The following is a 10,234-nucleotide window of genomic DNA, read 5'->3' as shown; positions in this document are numbered from 1 at the left end:
ACTGGCCAACCAGTCAAGACCAAGGACTATATCCACTCCTTGAAGGTTGAACAAATAGAAATTCTGGGAAATTTCTATTCCTTGTACAGTGAGTGATAACCCCTCACATTTGCCCTGGCAAGCAACCTTGTATCCATCTCCAACCTCTACTGTGTATCTCGGAGTGTTAGTCACTGTAAGTGCCAGCTTTGGAATCAGTTCCTCAGCTATAAAATTGTGAGAGGCTCCACAATCAATCATGACTACCACTGGTTTTCCTTTCATCTGTCCAGCAATCTTCCAAGACTTAGTAGTGGTTAGACCAGCCATGGAATACAGGGATAATTGCAGGGAATTGAAGTGCTCAACTTCTTCTTCCTTATCATTCCCCTCATCCACTTCTTCTTCACCAAGAATGATCATTTTCATCTGTTTGTTTTTACACCTGTGTTCCCTGCTATAAGGTTCATCACACCTAAAGCATAATCTCTTGTCTCTCTTCTCCCTCATTTCAGCACTTGTGAGATGTTTGTAATCCCCACTTCTGAAAGTGGTTGTTGCACCCACACCACCAGACACACTACTTCCTACAGTAGGCTCTGTTTTCTTATCCCCATTTCCCTTGGCATCAATGGTAACTACCTTGTTATAAGAGTTACTTCTACTATAACTATTGGGCCTTGTATAGCTGGGATAACTAGATTTATTCAACACTAAATTTTTCTGCTCAATCATAAGAGATTTCTGAATAACAGCAGTTAAGGGTAGGTAATTCATAAAGCTTTACCTCCATTTTGACCTCTTCTTTCAGACCATTCAGAAAAATTCCCTTTGCAAAGTCTTGATCAATCTCCTTCAAAGCTCCCACGTACTTCTCAAACTCTTCCACAAATTCCTCCACAGTTCCAGTTTGCTTCAGAGATAGCAATAGCTCAAATGGATTCTGTACCATAGCAGGTTGGAAACGCCTAATCACTGCTAATTTGAACCCTTCCCATGTTGGATTGGGATTGCACCTCTCCCACCATTGAAACCAGCTAAGAGCTTTTCCTTCCAATGCTAGCAATGTGGCTTGCATTCTATCTTCCTCAGACACTCCTCTCAAAGCAAAATACCTCTCCAATTTGTGAGTCCAACCATAAGCATCATCACCTCCGAAAATTGGAATCTCCAATTTCCTCCATCTGTTGCTTCCCTTGTCACGTTCTGGATTGGGATCGATTCCTGTTTCACTTCCCAATTTGCGAGTTAGGGTTTCATCCACAGGAGAAATCCCCAATTTCGTTAGCACTGTAAAGAGAGAATCTTTAATTCTCTTAGCTCTGGTCGCATTTTCCTCAATCGCATCCTCCATGCGCTTGGTTCTGGCTTCATTCAACTCCATGCGAGTTCGAAGCTCCTCCTTCTCAGGATTTCCATCATCGCTCCCCTGAGCAATTGCGCGAGTGGTCACCATGCTTGAACCTTCAACGAGTTGCGGAATCTTCAGCAGAAGCGAAATCAGGGCACCTAGATCGGTGCTCTGATACCAGTGTTAGAACTGGTAATCTGTATTGCACAGAAAATTCAAGAACAGAATGAGAATTCTCCAGGAAATGGAGAAGAATCTTATTCAGATGAACAGAGAGAGAGATACACGTTTCCTAGAGAGAGAGAACCAACTGAATTCCACAATTCAGTTCCAACAACTCAACTAACCAGAAAACTGCCTAACAAACTCTAACTGACAGCTATTTATAAGTTGTGTTACAATTATTGACTAATTCACTTCCAGTCCCTAATAACTGGATTATTACAAGAGTGACCCCAAAACTCACTCACTAACATCAACAGCTTTACCCTTAGCTGACCTTCTAACATACACATTGACTATAGGCTTTCCCTGGATCCTATCATGGTGCGCATTCCCTTGACTGATAATGAGGATACAACTCTTCATGTTGCGGTGAGCCGAGGAAACAATGATTTTGTGAGAGAGTTTGTTAACTATGAACACGTGACCCGACAAGACCTGGAAATACCAAATGCAAATGGGAACATAGCATTTTGCTTGGCTGCAATTACAGGGAAGAGAGAATTTTTAGAAATTATGATTCAAAAGAATGAAGATTTGCCACTGATTCATGGGCAAAATGGGATGCTTCCAGTTCACTTGGCTCTTTTAAGTGGCTTCCACGAAATCGTGCAACATCTTTCCTCTTATAATCTCCTTGAGAAAATGAATTTCAAGGATATTGAACGACTCTTTTTCATGGCCTTGAATAGCAACATATATGGTGAGTAGTGTAAGACTACTATTCTATTGTTTCAGTAATACAATTCATATTAATTTTAACATGTAATGTGTGTATGCACAACATATGTAGCAGATAAATTACTTGTGTTATATTTAGAGCCTCTGAGCATTGCAAGAGATGATGAAGAGAATCTAACAGCTTTGCATATGCTGGCGCGAAAGCCTCCAGAAAAGAACATCCATAAGACCATAACGAAGAAGTTTTACAAACGAAAATGCTTGTCTTATTATGGTTTCAAGTTAAAAAATTGGAATCCAATTAGAGATTGGAGTTGATAACTGAACCTTCAATAGTAATGTTTGATGCATTAAAATCAGGAAACTTTTATGTAGTGGAAAGCCTTTTTCTCATAAGTGATGATCTAGCACGTGAACTAGTGATGATAAAGGACCCTGAAAATGGACAGAGCCTACTGCACATTGTTGTTTTATTTCGACAAAATAGCATCATCGACTTCATATTAGGCAGGGTGCCGAATGTAAAGCTAATTATACAAGCAGTTGATAAAGATCGTAACAATGTTCTACACTTTGCTGCACGTCAACCAGAACAAGCATCACTAAGTTTGAGACCAGACATTCGAATGCAAAAAGAACTGGAATGGTATACGGTATAGTTAACTTTTCTTCTTTAATTTCTTTATAAAGAATGTATAATTTCTTGGTTAATGTTATTATGTTAATTCATATATATACAGAAAATGAAGAAGAGAGTTCCTCCTGAGCTATGGACAATGAGAAACAAAGATGGCATGACACCAAATGATATGTTTTATGCAAATCATAGGAAGTTATCTAACGAAGTTAAAGACACAGCCAAAGCAGTAGCCTATTCTTGTATGGTTGTGGCAGCACTTGTTGTTACCGTCGCTTTTGCTGCAGCTCTTACTACTCCAGGTGACAAGAACAATGCTTGGTTTGCTGTATTCATCATGACAAATACAATTGCATTCTTCACATCTTCTTTATCTATCGTCGCTTTCTTATCAATATTCACTTCATCTAGATTCGAAGAAAGCGATTTTGTCATCTCACTATATCCAAACTTGATTATTGGGAAAAAGCTGCTGTATATCTCCGTTGTCAGTATGATCATAGCTTTTGCTGCAGCTTCCTTCTTGATATTTGGTCATATATACAAGTGGGTTGCATATGTAGTGACTTCGTTCGGGCTTCTCACAATAATTTTTGTTCTTGAGCTTCAACTTAGCCTTTTCTCAAGATATATAAAACCATGTCTAGAGTACATTATGAATCAGCTGGCACGAAGAATTATTTATCTGCACACAGTCAGGATGCGTGAGAAATTTCTCAAGTATATAAAGACAGATTTACCCGTGTCTGGATCGAGTTTTTCATTGAGTTTGTGACTATATATTGAATATATGTTATTTATATCTTTTGATTCAAAATTATAGTTTAGATTGAGTTTTTTTTTTTTTTTTTTGAATTTCATGAGTTTACCCGGGTGTATTAATTGACAAATGTTATATTTGTAGTGTATGAATTTATACTCCAATTATTTGGATTGTACTTTGAAAGGAAGGTGATCACAACTCCATGACGGTACATGAAGAGTGGAAACAGCTGCCTATTTGAGATCGCTTCACTCTGCATCATAAACAGGTTGCTTTAATATGCTGTGAAGTATTAAGACTCAATCACATTTTACCTCCCTATAAAAATGACGAATAGAGTAATCTGTATATATATCTAGTAACTCTATAAGCTTCTCCCAAAAGTACCATAAGTTGCATCTCCAAAACTGAATCCAACAAACCACTATCCTAGAGTCACATTCAATGTCACTCAATACCATCATAACACACAGTCACTTACTCAAAGTTATGCTTATGCCATATAGAACTGCTCTTAATTCAGCTTCATTGTTAGTGCAAGGACCAATAAACTTGGAAAATCAAAAGACGAAATTACCATTGCAGTCACGCATTACGCCGCCAGCACCTCCTGGCCCAGGATTACCAAGACTACTCCAGTCTAGGTTGAGTTTGAATCTACTTTGTCTTGGTTTAGCCAATCTAAGAACATGCAACTTCTTTTTGTGTAAAACATTCACTTCCATATTCCACAGCACCAGGAGATCACTAGTGCTAAGGTGATGAACAACAGTAATTTTAGAACTCAAAACTTGCAACCATTGCTTAATAGAAAGTAAGTCTCAGTAATACTTTCAATTTTCCCCTCTATTCTAGCCCTACCCCTATACATGTCCATAATCTCAAAAATGATTCCTAATTGAGAGGATTGCCTAGCTCTTTTAAACCACATTGGCCACGTTCTTTCCAACTAGATTGAACAGTGAAAGGAACTCTTGTTTACACTGAAACCTTCTACCATAATTCATTGGCAAACTCACCTTTATTCAAAATATGCTCTAAATTTTCACTGTTTCTCAAATTAAAACAGTTTTACCCCGAGTTCATGAAAATTTATTCTCTATGTTTATTTTATCTAAGACAAATATCATTTCCAAAGGTGATTCTATTTTAGTCGGAAACATCAACGTTCTGACGAGACTAGCTCTTTATAGACAAGACTTGAACTCGAGATCGTACTTAAGGAAGATTAATCAAATTTGTAGCACTTGGAATAACCTCAAGTCTTTTTATTGGTACATACTAAGTCATATGACTAAAAAGTAAAATATACAGAATTAAAGGCTGAAAATGCCAAACGACAGAACAAACCCAAACATCAAGTCTAGCCTTTTTAACATGAGAATAACAAATATCATGGTGATGTTGACAGAGATATAGGAAATTTTATTGATCTCAACTTCACTTACAAGAGACCCTTCCTGAAAATATGAATCTATATAACAACTTCCTACTTAATTTGTTGCGTATATAATCAGAAAACAAATAAAAACAAAGAATTCAATAAAACTAATAAATAGTTCCCAAAATGAAGCAGTTAAAAGCTCAACCACTTTTATGCTGTATCCACTTAAGAACCCAAAAGTAAATTAATTTATAGTATCTTATCATGATTGTTAAACCCAAAATGAGAGACATTCTACTGACTTTAGTTGGCTAATGGAAAACTACCACAAAGTGTAAAAAGCTAAAAAAAAATGTAAAACACGATTCTAGCGGTCTTTAGTCGCTTCAAAACCCTGTGTCGCCAATTGATCCATTAAATTTCTGGCGAGAAATTTTTATTTTTTTTTATCTTAAATAATGCTATTATAAGCGTCTATTTGCTAATGAGAAAGAAGAAAAGGACAACCGTTGATTGTGACTCGGGTCTATTTGCACTTTAGTTACATATGATTCATTTAATCTTGTCCTCGAGGGTTAACTCAAGTGCTAAGAGTTAGTGGACAAAAAAAGTTGGATGAGATGAACGGTGAAGGATCCAGGGTTCGAACCTGAGGAATGACTAATTTACTAACATTTACCTATAAAAAATATTATTCTTGTTACATCAACATGATAAATAACTTTTTCGAGGATGCATAAGAAAACTAAAGTTGTTCATCAATTCTTCTTGTGCATCGATTCTTCTGGTTACATTAAAGTGATAAAATTAAGATGCATAAGAAAACTTGTTTTTAGTATAGAGTTTAACATTTATATATATATATGTATATCAATCATTCTCGGGTTTGGAGCTCTTAAACATGTAGTCCTTGAGTGCGATCCCTGAATCTATGTGTATGAAAAAATATGAATGAGAAGAATCCCCTCTTTGATGCCTAACTGTACTTTGGGAGATTAATCTCTCACCTATCGAGTCAAAAGATACACTTGGAGTTCGAAAGAAAAAGAAGTTTCATCATTTTGTGACATGATGATTAAGTTAAAACAAAATTAATAAATTTGATTGAATGTGGTGTGTAAAACTATGTGGGTTCGATCACACTCAAACCGTTTAAACCTTTATATAGTTCGTTCATGACATGTTATAGAAGTTTCTGCGATCAAATTAAACGGACTGCACATAGTAGATGATTTTGTGCATTTTTACGTTTCAAGTTCAAATAAACTAGATGTACACCCGCACGTTGCGCGGCCATATATTAATATTTTTTTAGCAAGATATTTTTTTAACACATAAATGAAATGGTAAGTATTATAAAATAGTAAACTAACATATTAATTGTGTCAATACTTATAATATTTGGTAATAATTAAAAGCTTACTTAGAAATAAAATTAACAATAATTCATGCAACTAACTTAACTAATGTACTTAATAAAGGCAAATCATTTTAAAGAAACTTAGTTAATGAAAAATAATTTTAATAAATAAAAATATATTTTATTTTTTCATATTATCAGTTTTACTAAATATATCAATAAATATTTATACATTTCATAAAATACCGTGAGTATTTGTATATGTATATAGACACACAGACATATGTATACATAAATCGTTGGTATATATATTAAACATGCAATATATGTTGGTCATACAAACACGCATTATAACTTAAAAAACAAACAAACATGCATTATAAGCGTGTTATATATGTTTTGTGAATGAAAAAACATAGACTCTATGAGATAATCTAGAAGTTTCTAGATATATTTTGATTTATATTTATAAATATGTAAAAAATAATTTACATATTAATGATATATTTTTATAAAATAATTATCAATAAATAGAATTATGATTAAATAATTATCAATAAATAGAATTATGATTAAATAATTTTAATGTTCAATATTTTTTTAATTATGTATTTCGTAGTTATTATTATTTTACTAATTTAAAAAAGGGCTAATATGGAAATTGATATTAAGGTTTTATATTTAAATAATATTATCTAATAATGTGGGTAATTTTTATCAAACTATAAGTAAGTTTTATTGTATTGTCACGAAGAGCGCAATATATTAAAAAACAAATCTACTAATGAAACACTTTTGATCCTACTAATGGATTTTTTTTCGTTCAAATTAGAATTACTGACTATTTGTGTTGCCGATAACTTAACGACGATTGAGGTCGTTAGTATCTTACCAACGACTATAACCATTGCTAATTTATTGATGACTTTTGAAAATTGTTGGTAAATATTACTAAGGAGATTAATAACGATGGATACTTGATCGTCGGTGATTTTTCTTTACTAACGACTTTTAGGGCTTACCAACGATTTTTGTCTGTCAGTAACGGTAATTCCCATTTTTCTTGTAATGAATGTCATATTTGCAAATTATTTCCGATGTGTACCAAAAAAAGGTGTGCAAATGTATTTTAAAGAGGGGTTAGATGAAATGTTAACTATATTCATTGAGTCATATCTCGGACTTTTTTCTTACTTGAGACTCAGCATTGGATGTTGATAGAGTTAAAAATGTTACTAAAAATGATCATTTAAAATTGAAAAATTAAAAGGGGAGTGTTCCAACTGTTTAAAATTGCTTATGTGACATAAAATGTGAGCGGATTTTTATGATGTAACAGCTCCACATCTCAATTTCAGATTTAATATACTATTAAAATAAGACATGCACAATACATGAGAGCGAGAGCATATAATTACTTTGTAAGATGATTGAGAGATTAGAAAATATAATAATAATAATAATAATAATAATAATAATAATAATAACTATTATTATTATTATTATTTTGATAATGTGCTATTTGTATTTTTAATAAGAAATTAAATTATTATAATAAATTTATATTTACTTTTTGTATTTAATTATAATGGAAGTTACATGTAGAGTTGTGGAAGATGAAAAACTCTAATATCTATGAGATGACAACTAAGCTAAGTATGTGATCTCGCTGAAGTAAATGACAAGTGACAACGTTATATTTCGTGCTTCAAAATTAATATATTATAATAGACTTGTATCAAGTAGCGTGTCAGTAATATAAAACAAATGTGATTTGCCACACTAACAAGGGTTTAAATTTTTTTTTTCTTGTCACATGACTCGTGGAGATATAAACTTCATGTTCTTGTTCAAATCTACACTTTGGTAGAAAAAATAAATAACATCGATGCCCTGTAATGAACAAAGGCACCCCTAGCAACCCATGAAAATAAATGTGATTGATCGACAAAAAGTTACTAGGAGGCCTAGAAATTAAAAGGTAAGACTTGGATGAGACATACAAGTTCCTGAAGCAAAAGTATCATTACTGGACTTGAATATAAAGCTCAGACATTTGCAGTAAAATTCCATGATGTGAGATTCACAATTGATACGAGCATACAATTTGAGTCCAAATTCTATTGATCCTCGAACCCTGTCAGCGATAATGCTGTTACCAACAATCTGGTCTACCACATTGATTTGAAATGAGAGTGTGTTCTCGCTCCGGGTAAGTTGCAAGAAATTTGAGAAGCGAGTGGAGGCAAGAAGGCCAGGGCAAAAATTATGTGAGTCTTTACAACCACCACCATAATCAAGAGTGACAACAATGACTTCATAAGAGTGTTGGTGATTTTAGAATCATCAATGTATTTTAGTAGTAATGTGATCTACTATAGGCTGATGCAATTACGCGTTAGGCTCGGAATCGAGTCAGGTTAGTGCGGAGTGCACGCTCGGTGAGCCAACGCATAATTGACCGCGAATACGAACCGGGGTCCAAGGGGCGGAGCCCCTGGCTGGGGTCCCGCTGAACGGGTGTGACCCTAGTTTGAAATTGTTTGAAAAATCGTGACTTATTTTCGAACAGTTGTGATCATTCGTGCAGCCTCCTATATAAGGTGACTTGCAGCCTAAGGAATGGATACAGAAAACAGAAACCAAAATTACGCTCTACATTCTTGATCTGTTCTTCATTTGCCTGAAGCAGATTGATCTTCAGAATTATCCCAACAAGGATTTCGTGAACCCAGGCAAGAATAGGATCGAAATACTTTGTTCGGAAAGTGTTCAACACGATTCTTCGAAGTTATCCAGGATTATCACAACTAGATTTCTAACAAAGAGATGTTGTACTTCTTGTTAGGATTCGTGACGACGAAAGTGACATTCAATTTGGCCGTGAGTTTGGGGTCAATGGACTTGTCAAGTGAGGTGAATGAGGCTGAGTCGAACCAAATATTTGGGTTCAAGTGACGGTTTCTATCACATATAACAATGGTAATGGTGATAATGCAAGCTGGGATGATAATACAAAAGGTGGTTAAGAAGATGCATAACAAAATGGAAGTACGTCGCGGAGTAACATCAACCAGATAGACTCCGGCTGCGTTTGGGGGTGATGGGGGCGAACTTGGGTAGACTGTGCTAGGCTTTGCCATGGGGAAAAATCTATAGCCCTCCCTAGTACTTGAGTGATGAGAACCTCTTTTTTTTCATATTGTAAGACTCACCTATTTATGCTTAATTCGATACTTTTCGATTTTTTTTTAATTTTAATAAGTGTCACTTTTAACTTGATTTTACTAAAGAGTACGTAGTGCCCAGTGTTCTGTACCACAATTTTCTATGCGGAATAATAGGATCAAGAATTGCGACTAATGCTATCAACAAATTAAGTTGCGACTAACTACTTGTAATCAATAATCATAACGTTCTGAATAAACACTGCTAAAAAAAAGCAAATTAGCGAGGGACAAAATTCGTCGCTAAACAAGGAAAATTCCGTCGCTAAAAATTTAGCGACGGAACTCCATCCGCCGTGTAAAGTGGCGTCGATAAATATTTAACGACGGATTCTTAAATCCGTCGCTATCGGCGACGGAGTATTTCCGTCGCTGGTTTATATATTTCCGTCGCTAACTTGTTTTCCGTATTAGGCCTCTTTCCGTCGCTATTTGCGACGGAACAGTCCGTCGCTATTAGCGAGGGAGAATGATAATCCGTAGCTATTTGCGACGGATGTTTCCGTCGCTATTTCAGACGGAACAGACAGTGCGTCGCTAACTGCCTAACATTTTTATTTCCATTCCCTTGCTAATTCCCTCGCTAAATCCCAAAACTAAGCTCATGACTAGAACACAAAATCACCCCTC

The 10,234-nt window shown here is 35.0% G+C and overlaps 2 protein-coding genes across 2 annotated transcripts; one reads left to right on the top strand and one right to left on the bottom strand.

The window, feature by feature from the left end:
- Positions 1–706: 706 nt before the first annotated feature.
- On the bottom strand, positions 707–1,548 carry LOC130713989 (uncharacterized). Its single transcript, XM_057563871.1, has one exon. The coding sequence runs from the start codon at positions 1,433–1,435 to the stop codon at positions 707–709; it is 729 nt and encodes a 242-aa protein (XP_057419854.1). The 5' UTR covers positions 1,436–1,548.
- Positions 1,549–1,873: 325 nt separating this feature from the next.
- On the top strand, positions 1,874–3,645 carry LOC130713908 (ankyrin repeat-containing protein ITN1-like). The gene is made up of 3 exons (XM_057563768.1): positions 1,874–2,255; positions 2,594–2,886; positions 2,974–3,645. Exons 1-3 carry the CDS (start codon positions 1,874–1,876, stop codon positions 3,643–3,645), a joined length of 1,347 nt encoding a protein of 448 aa, XP_057419751.1.
- Positions 3,646–10,234: the final 6,589 nt, after the last annotated feature.

Source organism: Lotus japonicus, chromosome 1 (genome assembly GCF_012489685.1).
Source record: "Lotus japonicus ecotype B-129 chromosome 1, LjGifu_v1.2".
Classification (NCBI taxonomy): Eukaryota; Viridiplantae; Streptophyta; class Magnoliopsida; order Fabales; family Fabaceae; genus Lotus; species Lotus japonicus.
Note: the sequence above shows the minus strand (reverse complement) of the source record. Positions and strands in the feature narration are given on the sequence as shown.

Bases quoted from the DNA above. Each gene is read 5' to 3' on its own strand.
- LOC130713989 (XM_057563871.1), bottom strand. From the start codon at position 1,435: ATGGTGACCACTCGCGCAATTGCTCAGGGGAGCGATGATGGAAATCCT.
- LOC130713908 (XM_057563768.1), top strand. From the start codon at position 1,874: ATGGTGCGCATTCCCTTGACTGATAATGAGGATACAACTCTTCATGTT. The intron at 2,256-2,593 runs GTGAGTAGTGTA...CATTAAAATCAG, and splicing joins CTTGAATAGCAACATATATG to GAAACTTTTATGTAGTGGAA. The intron at 2,887-2,973 runs GTATAGTTAACT...ATATATATACAG, and splicing joins AAGAACTGGAATGGTATACG to AAAATGAAGAAGAGAGTTCC.